Here is a 20,711-nt window from a genome sequence, read left to right as displayed (position 1 = left end):
CAAACTTATCCTTATTTCCCAATAGAAAAGAATCCCAAGAAAAATTCCTGGATCCAGTCGGTGATCCGGATCACCCCAAAATGTAAAAACACTTGTTTCTTTATTCCATTTCTGACATTTCCTGAAAATTTTATTAATATCTATTCATAACGTTTTGAGTTATGTTGCTAACAAACAGACAAACTGATGCTGCCAAAAATATAGTAAAAAAATTAATTCATTAACAGAAAGAGAAGAATTAATGCAGAATAAGCTTTGGCTATACTTCAATAAATGAATAAGGAAGACTTAAACGGGGGAGAAATGATTAGCTCCTTTTACAACAATAGGACCAAGTTAAGAGTAGACATCCTTGACAAGATGCTGAGCCAGTGTTCACCCCTGGCTGCAACTAGAAGATGGCCTGTGGTGGCGTTTTGTTGCGTTTTGGACATCTCTGCACTGAATGCATGGGTCCTCTACAGGAGCTACATCGATGCCAGAATGAGCCGGTGTGCGTTCATTATTGAGCTGTGACGTGTGATACAGTAAATTAATATTAGCTGACTTCCAGCACTCCGCTTTGTTACTTTAGTATTATATGATGCCTTTTTTTTCTAGGTGCTCCTCCTCAAATAATTAATATAAAAATATATATACATTTAAAAGAAAATAATTTTGTTATGTGATCTCATAAGTGAATGTTGTAAGCTAGAATTTGACATTTTCAAAATTTTTATGCTGCATTGGAACGGTGTCAAAATGAACCTCTCCAGCAGTTCTGGGGGGTTTTGGAACATTGGTGGTTCTGGTGTTGGAAAAAAAAAATCCTGGATCCAGGTGACAATCCAAATCACCTTTTAAATCTAATCAGGTCGTTATTCCATTTCTGATATTTCCAGAAAATGTTATCAAAATCTTATTGAGTTATGTTGCTAACAGACGTGCAGACAGACAAATAAACGTATGACAAATTGATTTAAATATCAATTTAGAGCTTAATTAACATTGTGTTGTGTTTTGCTAGGAGAAATTCCAGTTAATAGCCATTATTCATTAGTGTTGATGGCCTATTATTAATATTTAATAAAATTAATTATGTAAAACATTACCTACAGGGCACCACTGGAGAAATTCCAGAGCTAATAACTATACCTTTCTGGAGGGTCTGTCTCTGTGCATGTCAATCTTTGACATATATGACATGCACAGCGCAGATAATGAAGGCTATCGATACAAACACTGACCTCATAAGCAACTCTTAACCATAACATAACTTGCCTAAAACTAACCTTAATTTTAACAAACTCAAGGGAATTAATTGATGCAAACTATAAATAAATGGCCAGTTTTCTTACAGTAAAGCTGATTATGATTAGCCATGATATCTCCAGTCTGACCCGGAGATTGGGGAGAGCAAGTTGAAGTTACCAGGCTTTTTTCCTCTGGTGAGGCCTGCTTCTTGAAGCCTTGGGTAGGTTATGTGCTACCTTGATCCTCGAGGATCAAAGCTGAGAGAGGTTGATTCCATCAGAGGTCTAGTAGGTAAAGAAGCAGATTGAAAAAGTCCTGGGGACTTATCCAAAAGTTGGAGGAAGTTGATCAGAGTGGCTACCTGAAAAGAAAGTTTGTTCCTTTTCACAGTAAAAGTGAAATCCGCAAATGAACGCTTGAGTCTGTGGCAACAAATGTTTAAAACATTAAGGTCAGCTTGCCACTTATATATAAGTATCAGTCAATGTGCAGGTAAGGGTAAGTTATGTTATTTATGTTGCAGATGCATAAAGCTAAATATATGTATTCTTATTTTTTCTCTCTAATGCAACCACAAGAATGACACTTCACAAGCGGCTGGAAAAACCGTTGACTTATGCTGTCAACTGTTTGAGAAGTTGCTAGATGGATCACTTGGGGCTTTTTGACAAATAAAATCCAGCGAGGAGGTCTGAAAAGCCCATAAAAGTACTGACAAAGTTGCTGTATAGTTGAAGTGAACTGACGCGAGTTTCTCAGCAGTGTGGTGCAAGTTAATGCCACATGTAAACTGATGCTGTCCACTTGTGATCAGATAACCCAAGATGCTTGCTAATGCCAGGTGTGGATGCAAACGCACTAAGAGTATCACATTCTTTTTATACGTGGATCAATGCCAGATTTATCTTTAAAATTAACTCTCTGAATATGAAGGAACATATTTTTGTACTTTAACAGCTTATCAACTGCCAACATTACAAACCCCTAGTTTCCAATCTGGCCTGGATCATCGAGGCTTTGGCCCTGTAGCTGGTTTTACTGACTGAAGGAGATTGGATATCTTGTCTGACTGATTTACTTGGATATTGACTCACAGATGACTGATGATGTGCTCTATACAGACTGTTGTGCATGTGTGTGTGAGAACCTCTGTGGTTTAGATCTTTGCAACAGAAGAGCCACTTTGAGGTGCTTTCTGCACACGGAAGTTCTGCATCTTCCCAGAGCTGAAGAATCAGACAAAGCTGTGTTCTCTTTTTCTTGCAAGTGGTCCTCTCTAATTCAAACACAATGAGAATGTTTTTGAACCTTTTTCCTGACATTTTAACGTTGCTTACTCAATGACTACATGTCAAAGGTAGTTTAATTCATAATCCCCAATTTTTTTCTCCCTTCTCCACTACTCATGAGTCATAACTTTATCATATCAATAATCCATTCAAGTACATTTGATAATTCCATGTGTGTTTTTCCACTTCTAGTTCTAATCCCAATCCACTCTTTTCTATCCCAGGTATTCCAGAGGCTACGTCTATCCAACGGGGATGAGAGCACTGCCCTGGGGGAGCTTCTGCGCTGGCGGCGAGTGCAGTGTGAGGGGCGGAGTGACTGGAAGCACCGTCCACCTCAGTCCCCACCCCTGCCCCCCACACTGCTCTGGACCAATAGAAAGGCCTCTCCATGAGGTTGCGTGAAAGAATTACATCTATGGACAATGGAAGTTCCTTCCTTCCTCTGTATCTTCAGCCACACTGCGCACTTGCTCCTAATGTGTTTGTTTTGTTTTTATTTTAAATGTGGGCCAATGACCTCATTGCCCGTGGACTATGCTAAATACCTAGGCCACGTATGACGAGCCTAGTCTCTGGGCTGAGGATCCTGCCTCTCTTCTTTGCACTTGACAGTGAGATGCCCCAAACTTTATGATAAAAATTCTGGGAAGAATGTGTGAAAGTCTGACAGACGTTCCTATGGATCTGGGTGTTATTTCATGGGCAGATATTTTATTAACAAAAAAAAACATATATACAACTAATGAAAATCACATGACTATTTTTTATTTTCTTCTGAGATAAAAAAAGTATGATGTCCAATAACGGGAGGCTGAATTAAAGAGCAAAGCAGCAGTATTTTGTGGTGGTCAGATATTGAGTTGGCCTCTTCTCAAGCCATTCATGATGTACTGAATGAGTCTGCCCTCCCCCTCCCTCAAATCATGGTGCTCATAATACTTGATATGCTTTTCTGTGATGTTTCCACAAGTTCACAAATGTGCACAGCATAGTCTCAGCCTTCTGAAGTTTACAAGCGAATCAACGTCTTTGAAAACCTCCAGATGTTTAGCATAACTGTACTGGCTTAGACACAGCGCTTACTAAACCACTCATGTTTGGGCCATAAGTGCTACTACAGCCCTGGCAACAAGCAACCAGGGGGTCAGGGTAACCTCAATATCAACCCAAGGTGCACTTCTCTTCCTCCTCATTACTAACAGCCTTTGAGGAATAAAACGCTCTGGCCAAATTTCAAACTGTTGCACTTACCTTTACTATTAGAAGAGGATCCAACAAACTGCTATGATTTATGGTACAAATGTAAAGCTAAAAAAGCAAAGCTTTAGCTGACAGGTATGTAGTTCATGTGTGATCGTGAAACTTTGTGCCAAAGTGACATTACAACTTTAAACTGATGTATACAGTATTCTCCTACTCATATATGTACAGACTGACATAAAAGACCAAATTATAGCGGTTACTTCACTTCAGTGGTGATACCATGGACTGTTTCTGAATAGATCGGAAGTATATTGTTACAATATAGGGAGAAAAAAAACTGTCTGCAAATCTATAGTAGCAATCCAACTCTCATCAAGTCGAAACTTAAACAGATTTGTGTGTTTGTTGTCACTCCGAAGAGCTCACACACAGATGAACTTGACTATTGTACAGACTTTTCCATTGTGGGTGCGTCCTCATAGTCACCTTTAACCCTTTGTGTCCTCGGTCATCTTTTCTTTTCCTCATTTAACCCCAACAGACAGACCTGTTGTTTTCCCATTTGATCCCCCACCCAGCTGCCCTAATGGATAAAACCAGCTTTACGGGTGTTCCCATGGTAACCACAATGTAAATAGTGACTGGTGTTTTAAGTTCCAGCTTTTGTTACAGCAGAAGAGCACATGAGATTGAAATGAAAGATGAAGGATGAGGAGGAGGTGCAGGATAATACTGAAGAATGTTTTGGGTTCGATGCAATGTTGGAGGTAATGAGAAAGAGGTTTATTTTAAAATGTGAATATCTTTTTTTTCTTTTTAGAATGACTATACGGCTATGAAATTCTACTCTATTTAATATTAATTGCTGATTGCCCTCTGGACCCTGTTGTTCCATTCTTCTGATGCAAGCCAGATGTTCAAAATGTGTATAGTTGTTTATTTGTTTTGTTTTGTTTGTTTGTTTTTTGTTTTTGGTTTTTTTTTGCAGAATGTTTACATGGTGTTGTGTTGACCTCTGTGATGGGCTGGGTGTGTCTCGGGCAGCAGTTTGATCTTTAAAGATTGGTCTGAATTGTTGGAGCCACAAAGTATCAATAGCTCTAATTGATTTCTCATTCCTACTGATCACCCACAATGTGTCTGATTGATTCAGCCGTACAAATTAGCAACACCATTGCAGGATCAATCTAATCTGGTGTCTGTGTGTACAGATGCACAAACATTGTTGAGAAGTTTGAGGGGCGGTGCACTACATTGAGCTTAATTTTTGCCTGAATGTAGAAAGGCAAACTTTTGCTCCACTACCTGTAGATCGCATTGAATCCCTTTGTAACCTATTAGAACATGTGCTTGTATCTAAGAAGTACCTAACTATTTAATGTGAATAATGTCCTCAGAAGTTTTGCATTCAGTTCATTTCTAAGCCTAGTTGATACTGATAAAGGATTAATTTACTCCATTATTTATGCCTTTTGTGTGCTTTGATTAGCACTGCATGAAAACTGCGGTGAAGAACAGCATCAAGCATTTTCATGTAAAAATTCAAAGTCAACTGTGATTAAAATATATAATATAAAAACAGGAACAAATATAGACTTGTCAATCTTGCCAATGCCATTGAAAGACAACATATGATAGGAGTTCTGGTTAGTCGTGCAGTTTTTTGTATACACATAACTCATCAAATGAGGACATATCAGCACTTTTTACCTTGCATGATCAGTATGCTGGGCCTCTCCATAACACACTCATGTTTAAAAGATAAAGACTATCCAATGTGAAGAACTGTTTCTTACCACACTGTGAATCACAATACCATCTTCTTTGTCTCTTCAAACACTCATCGTCCACCTTAAACTGGCCACCAACACATCAGCACCATCCCATGCAAACCTTGATGAATTATCTCAGTCTGTCATAAGCATACCGAACTCTAGCAGGCAGATTACGGTCATTCATCTTTGTTAGTCAGGAATCTATAAATCAACTGCTATGAGATCAGCTTTTCTGGTGCTACAGTCAGTGTAGAATGGCCATTCTGTTGTCCCCAGTCCATTTATTGTTTTCCTACAGAGAGAGACAATATTTCTGCACATAAAAAGAGGTATCTCACTGCCTTTCATAGTGGTGTTGTTTTTTTTTATTTAAAATGTTCCTTTTGTACATGACATACATTATATTTTAATCTGCATATGTTTGTGTCTGTGGAAAGAAAAAACGATGGTGATATTTCATGATTATGAACCTAATGTTTTATAATACTGTATCTGTACAGCAATAAAGCACAACTGTGTCAAAGCCTGTATTTCTGTATTTCTAAAAGAGAAAAAAGGAGGGGTTCAAAGGGCAGGATGATCTTTAGCTGATTTCATTTTAATACAACAATGTCCATATCTATTGCTACTTCATCCCTACATTCCTACTTAATATTTGATGTGTTAAATTTAATTACTAAACATCAGCAAACAACTTTCTGCATGGCGCTGTGACATTCAGTCCTTTGTGTGATTTGTGATCCATCCTGTTGAGTTCCGTGTTGTGGTTGTCCATGTGGCCACATGTTCATGTTATTGCGCAAGTCTGCATGGTGCAGTACAGACCTAGTAAATGTCCAGGTTTATTTCTACTAAATGAACAATGTGTTCTGTCACACACATACACACACACATAAAAAAAGGGTTGAGACTGCACATTTCTCTGTTTTTCCCAAATTAATCTGATCTATGAGATGCTGAAAGGACTAAATTTGGTTGCACTCAGTGTTTTGGCTCTGTTTGTTTTTAACTGAGATCTGCTGCTGTAGCAGAACATCTAGTGGTTGTTCCAGGTTATGTACTAGACGTTTAAAGAATACCCAGTTTTCCTATGAAATTGCACCACTTATTCTATGCATTTGGTAGAAACTTTTGTCCTCTAATAGGACATCAGCTGCCAACATGACCTCCAGTTCTTAATCCTCATTGAATCAACAAAACCCAGTCCTGTTGCTAGTATTACTGAGTAAGGAATATTGGAATTTCTGTCTGATTGACTGATTGATTTACCAAGATAGTGGCTCACAGATGATTGATGATTGGCTCTACACAGATTGTCACGCTTTTGTGTGTCTGTGCACACACTTTTTGATTTGAGTGTGTGTGAATTATAAAGCAGTGACCTCTGTTGTCCATCTGCTTAAGACTGGTGGCTGTTGAATAAGTTGGAGCTGCATGTTGGATGATGCAGTACCAGATTTTGAAAAGTGAAATTGCATTCTGCAAGGGCTTTGATATGTTTCTAACAGTGCGACTGTACTGATCAGCTAAATTAGTTAAAACTTTAACCGATTTGAAAATAGCAAAAGGGTTGTTTACAGTAAAGTTGATTTTAAAGACTAGGAAGATTGGAAAAGTATTTGTCTAAATAAATAAGTAACAGTTCTGGATTCATTGAATCAATTGAACTAAAATCAACCTGTAACAGAAAAATTTGTGGACAGCTTAGATCAACAGCTTCGATCATCTCATCTCATTACCCCTGTCAGATATTACCTGACTTATAAAACATGGAGGCTGTGTAAGGACACAGTTCCCAACACCACATGGTCACTAATGTTTAGTGGCAGAAGCAGTGGGATAAATGTCAAGCGAACATGGGTGTGCTGTCAGCCAAGATGCAGCCAAATGTAAGAAAGTTGACCCAAAACAACCCAGAAGAATAGAATAAAGAATAAATAAATAAATAGTTTGCAAAGTATTCATCAGCAACTCACACAGCAGCAATAAAAAGGGAAGTGAATTGTTTAGAGACATCTGTGGGTTGCAGTGATGAAAACTATTTTGTATCTAATTAACTTTTTATAAAAATGTCTCCAATTCCCAAATATTTATACACTTTTGCTCCAGTACTTGAACTGTTTCAAATTTACCGTGGTGTCGTGAACTAATGCTGAAAACTGGTGAGAATATTTTCTGGACCAAATAGTCAATTCAGTAGGATGAAAAGAGCAAATGCACATAGAAATAATTCCAAAGTGGAAATATACACAAGCACATGAAAATTATAAGAACTGCACTCAACTATATTTCCTTACCATCCGATGTTTGAACTCCCCTTGTTTCATGTCATTTGCATAAAGGAAATATGATCAGCACACACACTTGCCCACTGTGAATAATATATACTCCATACAATTACCTAATTTAAATAAAGTCTGCATAAGAACAATGTAAATGATTAGTACATTTACATTTCTACATATGGCTCCTCTATAAACTCAGGTCTTGTGTAAAAGACTATGTTTTGCCTATCATTATGCCAAGGCAAAGTGACAGCCCCCAGGATGAGAGGCCATGCTACTAAGTATTGACTAATCAGTGGTGGTTTCTTTTCTAAATCAGGTCGAGACAAGCTCAAGTCGGTTATCTGTTTGCTTTGAACATAATTAATTCACTGATGGGAATGTTTGCTCTAAGCAGTAGTCAGTGGGAGGCGTCACCTCTGAGTGTGGGAGTCCGAGTTTGAAGTTTATGTGTCAGTGTGTGTCACTGTAAACTGCTTCTACTAAACGGTGCTGACTCATGCGCAGCCGGGCGTGTACAGTGTGTGCTGGGAAATAAAACATTCATGCAGCTCATTCCTCACTTTTCAATGCATTTTCAATTAAGCCACTACTGTGTTAAGTCCTTTATAGTAATGTCACAAATGACAAGATTATGAGAATCATATCATGCTAGTGTCAGGATTTAGATTTCAGTTTCAGGGTTTTGTAATTCAACAGCCTGTTTAACATGATATTACAGCAGCAGCAGGCAAAGATTATCCCACTAGCATTTCTCAGCAATAGGTTGTTGTTGTTGGTGACCCTGTGCTTTAGTTTTCAGCTCAGAAACTAGCAAAAAAAAAAAAAAAAAAAAAAAAAAAAAAAACAGCCTGGCTGCAAGAAACTACCATAAAATCCAGTTTGAACCGGAAACCCAGTGCAATGATAGCAGCTGAGTCCAACACCCAAAACTATTTGTCCATGTATGGTACAGCTTGTTTTAGCTTGAATCTTCTCATTTAACACCTCTTTACTTCATGTTGCATGGAAGTGTCTACCTAGCCTTTTATAATCTCAGTACAGTGGGATGTTGTGGTGGAGACAAGACACAAAAGTGGCCAATAGACTGTGTAATCAAATGAGTACAGACATTTTTGAAATCTTTTTGGGGTGAGCCCACATTTGTTTGTGTAACAGAGATTATCTATAATCACAAGAAAAGAAAAAAAAAAACATCATAACCAGACCCACACTGTCTTAGAAGTGCAATTTATATTCATTGGTATGCAAATAGTGTCCAAAGAGCTGTTCCTGAAGCTACGACAAGTCTGGCTAAAGATCTGCAAAAATTATGGGTGTTGTTACATTGACAACTGAGGAGTCTCTTTGACTAATCACTGTCCTCTCAGCCCCCAACAAGCCAAAGCAGATGACTTTCCTAGTCCAGTCTGTTTCTGCTGAAGGTGTCTTCTTCATGTCAGAAACTATCTTTTTCTCTCTACTGTAGGCCAACGTCTTGTGCTCGCTTAGGACAGTAGACAGAAAGAAAGTCAAAGACTCAAAGAGAAGAGATTTTAGTTTTTAAACTTAGATCTGTTTTTACAATTAGTACGTTTTAAATACTATCAGCGAATTAGGTTCATTTTGATTTAATCATCATTGGGCCCATAGGGAACTACACTTGATGCTTGTGGTGTTATTGTATAATCACTGCATTGTAAAATCAGCACATCATTATCACAAGTTAAAGCAAATGAGTTGCCTTTTCCACTTAAAGAAACCACTCACACAGTGGAATAGAAAACCACTTGTGTTGCTCTTAAAATGTTAATGAGCTGTTGGGATTTATTATAATACATTTAAATTGAGTAAACAGTGAATTTGCGGCTCTTCTCAACAGATACAATAAATTTATTAGTGTCAGCTTATTGAGCTACACGCTTGGAGAAATTTACTAATACAAAGACTTTTCTATCATAAGACTATAAATCTGGAAGTGTTGCTTGATTATGTAAATAAAAAGCATAGTCATTATGTCATTGCCAGTTTTATGGGGGGTGAGAAACCCTTTGCTTGCCAGTCTGATGTTTGGAAGACGTAACAAGTTTCAGATGCTTCAGGCAGCACCTGCAGAGACTAGCTGGTTTAGTTTAGCTGTATATCACGCTTCATGTGTGAATGTGTGCAAAAATATTTTTTAAAGATGCAGATGAGTCGCTTTGCACGGTAAACACCTGGTGAATGGGAATATGCATGGATGGATGTATGCAGAGCTATTAAATTCTGGGGTAAAATCTAGTTTAATTACAACACTCGGTGAGACAGTTTTCACACCTTGTCTACTTCGTCTTTCTTTCTTTCTTTCTTATAATTTTCATCCTTTTTACACAAAGGCAGTCTATTTTTTACGACTGTTCTTCCAACCATGCAGTGATTCCCACAACAGAATCAAGTCTTCTTTAATACTGCCTGAAGGCATGAACATCACCAAAGTTCAGTTTCTGTTTTCAGTCTTGTTTCTTGTGAAAAACAAATTCTCAGAATTTTTCTGATCTTGAAAGTTAGTAAGAAGCATATATAATCAAAACTATTTTATAGCGTGGAATATTTTTCAAGGCATACTACGCAAAATACTGAACACATGGACACATGCCAAAATAAATAAGCTACTTGTTTGGGCAGAGGATGAGTAGAAACCAGCTAGTGGGCAGATGTGAGGACTCTAAGAACAAAGCAATCAGAACATGAAATTCAACATCTGTTGCAGCACTTTCTCATGCATTTAGTTGACAGTTGGACTTGTTTATTTTTGTGGGAAATTAAGTTTTTCTTTCTTTTTTATGGCCTCATCCTGTGACAGACTGGTGTCTTTCACTTCCTGCTGCATCTTTGCTGAATTTGATGGCAACACAGAACTCAGTAGTTTACTTCTCCTAGAACAAACCTTTTAAAAAGTACTGACTTCCCATGTTTAAGGTCAATCACATTTTGAGATGTTGCACTAGGGTTTTTATCATTTTTTGTTTAGTTTTGTTTTTGTTTTTTAGTTGTTTTTTGTTTTTTTGTTTTTTTTGCAATTGTCTCAAATTCTTTTAAATACATTACAGCAGGGGTAGCGAACGTCGGTCCTCGAGGGCACCAATCCAGCAGGTTTTCCAGATTTCCGTGCTTCAACACACCTGACTTAAACTAACAAGTCATTGTGGAGATCCTTATAGGCTGTTGGATCCATTTGATTTGAGTCAGGTGTGCTGGAGCAGGGAAATCTGGAAAACCTGCCGGATTGGTGCCCTCAAGGACCGACGTTGGCTACCCCTGCATTACAGGAATAAAAAAAAACATGACCAGATATTTTAAAAGTACAAAGAAATTTCTCAGTATCACCACCAATATGGTATGTTTCTATTATTTTCCATGAGCTGAACACGTTGTCTCTTTTCTTTTTTTGAAAAAACAAAACATTTTAGTATTAACACAGGATCAAAGTTAGTGTTCTTGTATATTTGAGTATTTATTTGTAGAGGGGGTTCATTTCTAATTAATCCCTGTAACTAGAAGTATCAGCACAGCCATTCTATTATTTATTCAGTGTTGAAAAGATCCGCCATTAAATGGGAGGAGGAGGGGCTGACGGCAACAAGGTGATTTAGACCAAACGGCCCCCTGATGATACACCAGTGGGCCTTGAATCAAACACGCTGCACCATCCTCTCATTTAGGGCCACTGGAAGTGTTTGGTGACCTTTGCCTTATACTCTATTTCTCCTGATTCCCCCCTCAGGGATACTTCAGAGAGCAGTTTGTACCAAGGTGTGTGCTGTCTGTTATTAGTACTTGTTTATGTTTGAAGGTCAGAAAGCAAAGAAAAACAGAGCTATAAAAAAAGCTATACTATAAAATACTGCATACTATAAAACTATAAAACTTACAAGGCCTTCAGATTTTGGTGAACATTTAGTCTTAGAATGAGATAAAAAAAAATCTCATTCTAAATAAACTTTTTTTCTTTTAAACTGATTGAAAAAAAGCAGTTTTGGGACTGATTGGCTGAAACTTGTGGGACAGAGGCTATAGGCTAAGTGTGACCTCATCTATAAATAATATGTGCTAAATAAGTGATGGAAAAATTCCACCTCGCTGTTTAAGTGTTAGGATCTTGGTCCTAATGCATGCTGAGCCCACGTCACCCTGTCATTAGCCATTTACAGTGCAAACCTAACATTACCTGTGGAGTTGTAGAGTGGACCAGCAGGAATCACCTGCATCTGAATGTGACCAAGAAGAGAGATGGTGATAGACTTCAAGAGGGAGAGAATTTCCTCTACCTGGAGAGGAGGTCTTTGAACAAGCTGGTTTCCATCACAACCCTCTCCACCTACAGACTGAGACAGCTCGGCTGTCGCACGGACAGATACGGGACATCTTTCCTGCCATATTCCATCTCTCTGTTCAGTAAATCACATCTGGCAGACAGGGAACAGCCTGGATAATCAACTGCTTTACCTGCTGCTTTTATTCTGTTATTTCATTGGACTTATCTTATTCCATTTGGATTTACAAATTACTTTTACATGTATATGTTTTCTGCATCCTTATTTAAAACTTAGATCATTTTATTTTTATACATCTGAAGGTGTGACAGTAGCTGAGGCCCAAAACCAGGAGAAGATGATTCAAAAGATAGTAAAGTTTAGGTATCTGATTTCTTATGTTGCAATGTATTATTTCAGCCAGCCTCTGTTTAATATTAAATACATGTAGATTTGTACTTGAGGTTTTTGCATTGTTCATCTTTCACCATCAACAGTATTTCTGAATTTAGCTTTACGCTTTTGGTGTGAGGATGTCAAACGCACAGGGTAGTCTCAATAACAGACATGTCTTAATTTAATGCTCTAGAAACAGCAGAAAAGTTCCCCTTTGTATTTTGGACTGGAGCCATTCAGACACACAAATAAATGATGTCTCCAATCAGTATTTGTATTAAATGTTTATACCATCTCATTCCAGGTGGAACCAGATTGTTATTTTTCCAAAGAACTGTAAGTTCAGCACTTCCTAAGAAGGTGGATGGGTGTGGGAACTAGTGTTTCTAGCTTGCACAGTGGAAAGGAAGAGGTAAAGTATTGATCGTATTGCTTGGTTAGTTGGAAAGGCCACCACCCAAGACAGAATGACATACTGTCTTGTTTGTCTATGTGTCTGTGTGCTTGTGCTTAAAACAGAGAAAAAAGCAAGTGAATGGGAGCATATGAAAGCTGTTATAGACCCTCAATCTGATACATTTCAAAGGCCTTGAAACACAAGAGTAAACAGGATTCCCGACTCTATTGATTATTTTAGCACAGTTTGGAGGGTTGGTTGGTTTATGTTGACTTGTAAACAGCCTGGGGACCAGCTAGCTCCAGTCTGATCGATGCTGTGAAGAAAAGGCAGAAGTCTGAACGGCTGCTCCCTCAGCTGTGAGCATTCACCGACTTAATGACAGCCAAAGGTTTAGGGTTATTCCTGCAATATACATGAAAGATGGTTGCTCTTTTCCAAGCATTTAAAGGCCCCATAATGTCCCATTTTCAACCCCACTTTGCAGTCCACCCTCAATATACCTTTCACCTATGGCTGCCCTTGCTGCTCTTCCTCCCCCGACATCTTATTTTGACCATCCTACTTTGACCCCCCCCATGACTGTTCCATGCTCACCTCCTCACCCATTTCTTGCAGTGGCACAACCTCCATTCACTGCCCACTGTTCAATAGGAAAATCAATATCATCTCAACACTGCCTCAATTTTCAATTAACGACTTTGACGTCTGTCCCTCCAGACACATCCATCACATCAAATCAGCCTATGCAGCATTTGAGAAGACAAACTGGCATGAGATGACCCTTGCACTCACACATCTCATATCCCATCTGTACATTATCAACTGTAAAAGACAATACCTAAATCATCTTCTGAAGGGGTGCACTTTTGTTTAAATTGCTGCTGATGTGACAAACCTACAGAGGATTTTATTTATCTGAGCAGGACTCCAGCTTTAATCATACATTTTAATGCTTTGGTTTTATGGCCCACATCTTAACTCTTTAATATTTTTCCTGGAAATTTCATGGTACTGAGAAACTAAGAAATTATATTGTGTTTCATGTATATACCTTCTTAAATCTTCTGCCAGCTAAACATTTTAGACCATGATGTATGTGTTCCAGGTCTAATTTATTATCCCCACATCAACTGCAGCCCTGTTGGATTATATTTAAGCTTAGAGGCACAGCAGTTTAATTTGAATTAAAAAAAAATTTAAAAAAGTAAAATGCCACTGTGTAGAGTTTGTGTCATTTGTAGAGAACATCTTGGGCTGCTGATTAAAGAGAAACCTTCAGTCTTTTCAGAGATTAGTCAGGTTGACAGATCAATAAGTTAATAATAAACATGTGATGAGCTGCTGTCTGGCCAGAATTTCATCACATGCAATTGAGCCGACATTGTATGAGCTAAGTTAGGTTTTAAATATTCTCAGAAAGGTCAGGCCATTTTAAAATTCAAAGGTGGGATCTGATGCTGGGAATTTTTCCCAATTGGTGCCCAAAAGTAGGCTTTTTTTATGTGTTAATTCTGAATAATTTGAATTGCATTTTTATTTTTAAGAATACTATTTTAGTGCATCATCTAATGTTAGATATATATTTAGATTTTTGCAATATTTTGACCCTCTCCCAGTCTAATATTGCTAAGACCTTTATTATATAGTGTCTAATATTATCAATTATCCACTAGTCGATGCTTTGGAATAATGTTCAGCTTTGCATGAGTTTCTACAAGTGTGTTATTGCTTCAGCCATCTGGCTACTGCATTGTGACAGCAGTCTTTTAATCAACTGACATTTTAACCTGGATGATTTTGTATCCATTTTTCTTTTATTTATTATTATTTTAGTGATGTTTTAAGGTATTTCTTCTTTTAATTATGGTCTTATATTTATGTCTTTTGGACTTTATTGTTGACCATTATTTCTTGAAAATGACTGGTTGTTGATATGCAAATGTAGGGGAGGTAGTCTTGAATCTTGGGAAGACCATTATACAGTGTGTCATGATTCCACAATGTTTCATGAAACTGAGCTATTTTAGCATAGTCACAGTACTTGATCAATTGTATTTTTCTTACTTTTTTTCTGTGACAAGCATAGTTAAATTCCATCTGAAGCCACAGTGATTGTAAGCATTGTGTTAGTGTCTTAACATGCACAGTCAATAAATTAACCTTTAATGCAAATTTTTACCTCCAGCTTGATAAATGTCCAATTAACACTCTAATGTTGACACACCATAATGCTCTTCTGCTTTCAGAAAAGGAAAAACAACATGATAAATCACTGACAGCAGATCTCCAACACAAAATGAATCCTGTCTGCCCGCCCCCTGAATCTAGTCTACAGCAGCTGAATCATCTTCTTTCTGTGCTCCTTTTAGCAGACAGTCAGCAGAGACTGTCTGGTGCTGTCTTTAATGAAGCTAATTAACAGGGCAATTAACAAAGCTCAATACCGCTGAAACGTCTGACAGACTGAGACACACTTTTCCAGTGACATATGGTCACGGGTATATGCACATATACAACATACAGAAGGATGTAAGCTAAAGTACACAAAGAAGCACGAGGAAGGAATCAGTGGCAGTTGTGTGATTAATGCAGTTGCAAACACAGACCTCTGGAGTGTTGATTTCACAAATATTTGATGAGAAATTGAAAAAGAATTGAATAAAAACTATTGATCTCTGTAGTCTGTGTATGATATCCCATTAAACGTCAATAAAGAAACCAGCAGGGGCTTTAGGAACCAGGTTATCTGCCACAGAATTAAATGATACCAACAAAAAAAACTGAAGTTGAAATTCCTGGCAACCCTCTGAAATTATGTCAATGACCTGTGTATTGTTGCCATGGCAACTGGAGGACCTTTTAGAACCATTGTGCTACATGGCTGAATCTTGGGTCATTTCACTAAAGAACATTTTTTACTTTGCTTTGCTAAATGTCATAATAACAACAACTAGCTCTGCTCCCACACACAATAATTTGCTGTTTGCTGTTTGCTATATGCAGAGTGATAATGAAAGGAGTTGATGTCATTCCAACCAGCAACAGAGGGCATTTATTGGTAAATATCTGTCGATTCCATGAACATGTACATTTATTGGTGAGATTTATCATGCATTCTCAAATTTGGAAAAGGGATATTTGTGGTAACATACCTGGAATGGCTAAAAAGCTCTGCAAGCAATTCAGCCCGGTCAGAAGAGAAATGTCAGATGCTTCTCTGCTTTGTCCCAAGGGCCTTTTCTTTGTGTGGTGGCCAAGCTTTTTTCCTTCATTTATCTCTGCTGTCAGTAATAAAATGAAAGATTAGTGAAAACCTTGCACCACCACACATTTATACTCCTAATGTCGAAGGTAGACAAAAAAGATAAATGTGGGGAGGAAGAGAAGAGTCCTACACTTCTCGTTTGATCCAGCACATATTTATTTATACAAAAAAGATCTAAGTTTGCTTCTTCTCTACCCTCCCCCAAATTAAAATGCCAATTAGCATCACTTAGTGCTGCAACACTTTTTAATCAAGTTAACTATCTAATCTACCATTTACCACCCAATTAAATCTCATAATTCCCTTACTTACGAGGTATAAGTAACTTAATTAGCATGACTAGCTTCCCTCTATGGGTGAAAGAAGAGTCACTGAGCAGTGCTACAACCAGCTGTCTGGCCCATCCTCATTTACCTTTGAGCCACCTACAGGCAATTTGCATTTGGCGTCTGTCAAGACTATTAAGCATTAGGACCGTAAAGGACATAATAATGCAAATCTACATGCATTCAAATCAGTATTGCCACATAGCACCAAAAGGACACTTTATATCATGGATGTCTGCTTTGTTTTCTGGATGCTTAAGATCCCAATTCCAAAATAAATTGAATACTAATTAAAATGTGGGCAAGAACAATATACAACAATTTGCAAATCCCATAAATAAACATTTCATTCACAAAATAACTGGAAAAAATCCATGCTGAAAATGAGACATTAAAAAAGGCAGGGAATTTATGTGGAAAAAAACTGCTTGAGAAACATGTTACTTAGATTTTCTGAGAACACGTCAGCCATATAATTAGTATAGAATAAAAAGAGCACTTTAGAGAGACAGAGCCTCAAGAACTAAAGGCAAAGTTTCAGCAATCTGCAAAAAAAAAACTGCATTTAAAAACAAAGGAGCAATTCCAGAACAGCACTCCTCCATGTAAATTACAAGTGCTTTGAATATTTCATTGTTGAAAAGATTCCCAGAAATTGAAGAAATATCTGTGCACAGGCAACACAACTAAAAATCAATATTAGAGGCCTGTGATCTTCAGGCCCTGAGGCAGCACTACATTAAAAAGCAGATATGATTCTGTCTTGGAAATCCCTGCCTGGGTTCAGGAATACAGAACTCATTGCCTGTAAACACAGTTCGCTGTCCCATCCACAAATTCAGGTTAAAGCTTGATCATGCAAAAAAGAATCCATATGCAAATATAATCCAAAAACAATGCTGCCTTCTCTTGACCAAATGGACTGTTGGAAAGTAGAAAACGCTTCTATGCTCAAATAAATTAGCATTTTCTTGTGTCCTAAAAGTACAAAAAGATGCATCCAGCCTGTATATAGTGCTCAGTTCATAATCCTGCATCTCACATGAGTGTTTTAATGCTTTTGGAACATGCACGTTGCAAAGAAAGGGCACAATCACTGCTTAAAGGAATATACATGTTAGAGCAAGGATGACTGGCTCCAGACCTCTTGGGCCAGTGTTCTGCAGGTTTTAGATGTTTTCCTGCTGCAACACACCTGACTCAAATTCATAGGTCATCAAGAGGCTGGGGCAGAACATGACAAGCTGTTGGAGAACCATTTCATTTGAATTACAAGTGTTACAACAGATAAATATCTCAAATCTGTAGGACCCTGGCCCAAGCGACGGAGAGTTGGAGCAAAATATGCTCCCATCCAGCAGCTCCAACATCGATGACAAGCCAAATCTATGTGCAAAATAGTGCAGATATTAAATCAGTTTGATGACTCATAAATGTATCTATTGCATTTTAAATAGACACGGCACCAAAATCCTTTATGGTGCTTGAATGCAGCTCAGTTTGATGCTCAGCTGTCACATAGTTGGTGTGCATGTTGCAGTCAGTTAGCAAGGTAGCTGTAATCATCATGTACGTTCTGAGGAAGCAAAATATTATCCACACTAGAGTGAAGCCAATGTAAAGGAAATGCAGTGTGTTGCAGTGTGATGCCAATTGAGTTTGACAAAACATTATTATTTGGACAAGTTAGAAGTGACAGCAGTTGGTGAGCCTCCTAATTTATGTCAATATCTCCGAAACATGATACATACACAATCTTGGTTCTGTAGCAGAAGTTAACTTTGCTTCATTAAATAAAAAATGGAAATGAGCAATCTTATAAATGTCATCTTAAAAGTGCTTTTAAATACCAACACCCCCAAGAGGCATGTTTTTCTAAAAAAAAAAATATATGTATATATATATATTAGAACCCTAGAGCTCCAAACAAGCTCCATGAATATTAAAATTTTTAGATTATACTGTGACATTTAAATAATTGGTTTGATGAGAATGTATGTGAGCATGGAGGAAACTGCTTTTATATATATATATTTCATATGGATTTTCATTCATAGCTTTTAGTTAGAAATTAAAGCAATGAGAAAGAGAACACGACGACACAACAGCAAACTGAATGCAGCGGAATTTGAAATGTGTATGTCCTGGTCCATCAGAATATTTAAATTGTGTTATTGAATTAATCCAAAAAGCTGAGAATCCATAAGAAAATATTGCCCTCCATGTTTAAAATTCCACACAACTCCCATCCCACTGTCATCTAATTTGTTTACAGCACAGCATAGCAGACATGCAGCTAAAACAGTGCTGCTTTTCCATTCAGCCATTAGTCGTCTATTCCTTCACTTTCAGAGCATGTGAGGCATGTGTGGGCACTGGTACTACCATCCTCACAGTTGACGGTTTCATCTGTCCATCCTATCAAAGTGTTCTAATCCTAATGAGCACACCCTGCTAGATCTGTGTGTTAGCATACAGCAGACCTAACAAACAGGAGGGTAGCACATGCAAAGACACATTTACACATACTCATGTCATACTGCGATGCATCCTCTTTTGGATATTGTAAAGAGGAAATGTATTAACATTAAAAATGTAAAACTGTTGCTGAATGATTTACATGCTGATTATCATGACACAATGTGACAGAGTGGAGCTGAGAATTTGTGCATGCTAGAATTAAACTGTTACACTTTACAGCATTGGCTCCTCCACATTAAGTGGAGACCAACGATGTGATGTGAAGACACAATAAATATTTATTATATTCAGCCATGAGGATTGCATGTGAATTGCTCTGAGAGACAGTAAAATAGTTGAGAAACATCACAGTTGGGGGTGGATGCTCACTTGGAAGGACAATTCTTTGTTTGTAGTCTAACAACTTTCATTCTTCAGTATATAAAAGACAAAATGTAAAACATGTTTATTAAACTAAATTAAGGAATAGAATGGTTAATTGAGGGCTTGTTCTGACCAAATTATGCCTCATGTTTTCTGAGGTTGTCAAATTTGCCAAAGGTTGTGTATTAGGGATAATAAAGTCAGGTAGTTATTGCAGAGTATAAAAAATTAAAATAAAAAAGGGGAAGTCCTTTGTTTGAATTGTTGTAGTTAGGGAAGTAACACAGCAACAGCATGCAGGGACAAATCTTAGATAATTTCCTTTATGTATCAACACAGAGGCCCAACAAGTCATCTTAGGCCTGGAACGCACATAAAGATTGTTGGGCTGTTTTTGTCCCGATTTCCCCCCCTTCCCGACCAAGGACGGCAAACACCAGAATATCTTGAGTCTTATAAGATTTTCCTATAAAATTATCATTTGGTCTGAGGTGGGTTAAGAGCGAATTCGTCCCGATAATCAGATACGAAACGGGTCATGGCTGACAATAGGAAGTATGAAACATGTTCAATATTTACAACAAAATATCTTCACGTGTGTGTGGAAAGCCAACAACTCCTGATTGTGACTCTGTGGATGGTAACATGGAACCGAATGAGACCAAGGAATTGTTCACGCTGTCTTCAGTCTGTTATTTCTTTCAGTTCTGGATTTTTCTGTTAACAATAGTCCTAAGACCACCATCATACACTCATCCTATATATCTTCTTCTGTGCTGGGTGTTGTGTTTTTAAGTTGATGCCATTTTTCTTCTTCTTCTGATGTGCCATAACTTCTTAGTCTTCTAAAATTGTAATTATAACCTCAGGCATTTTCTGAGTTTTTCTAAGAAATGTATGGCCTTTTATTACTTAGAAATATTCATGGTTTTGCTCCTGAATTTGAGAAATTGTTAAAGTCCGTTTGTGTAACTATTCCCCAAAAAAGTTTTCTAATAGATTTATAACTCTAATTTAGGACATTGTTGGTCCCCCCAGCATCACATTTTAACCTACAATGTTGGTAATACCTTATAGGTTGTTGTGTATAAATTTCTAAAATATTGGGATGTTTATTCACATGGAAGTTACATGGAATGTCTGTATTGCTGCTCATTTTGGCTTGTAAATGTGTTATTTTCTCAGTTGTGCATTCAGTTCGAATTGGATAAAAACTTGTGGCTGCTAGACTGGATTTGTCAATGACGCAAAACCAAACACATTAAAGAAGAAACAGAAGAACAGAAACTAAGGAACAAAAAAAATACCCAATACTGTCCAAATACTTATGGAATACTTGGATTATCCAATATTTAAAAGGAGTTTCTGTTTCTAGATACCTGTGTGTATCTCATTACCCGCCTAAGTGGTAACACACATCC

The 20,711-nt window shown here is 37.6% G+C and overlaps 1 protein-coding gene across 5 annotated transcripts in view; it reads left to right on the top strand.

The window, feature by feature from the left end:
* Window positions 1-20,711, top strand: part of myo16 (myosin XVI) — a 123,448-nt gene that overhangs the window by 96,237 nt on the left and 6,500 nt on the right. Inside the window, exon 36 of one of the 5 annotated variants that reach the window (XR_006012248.1) lies at window positions 2,747-2,856. The exons of 3 other annotated variants lie outside the window; for them this stretch is intronic. Coding sequence is in view for 1 of the 2 variants with exons in the window: in XM_042001832.1 (XP_041857766.1) it covers window positions 2,747-2,917 (171 nt within the window). In the remaining variant the exon portion in view is untranslated. Of the gene's footprint in view, window positions 1-2,746; window positions 6,027-20,711 lie in introns of those variants that run through there. One more of the 5 variants, XM_042001832.1, reaches the window with a different exon arrangement.

This window comes from Melanotaenia boesemani, chromosome 12 (assembly GCF_017639745.1).
Source record: "Melanotaenia boesemani isolate fMelBoe1 chromosome 12, fMelBoe1.pri, whole genome shotgun sequence".
NCBI lineage: Eukaryota > Metazoa > Chordata > Actinopteri > Atheriniformes > Melanotaeniidae > Melanotaenia > Melanotaenia boesemani.
The sequence above is the reverse complement of the archived record's forward strand: the minus strand, read 5'-3'. Positions and strand labels throughout refer to the sequence as shown.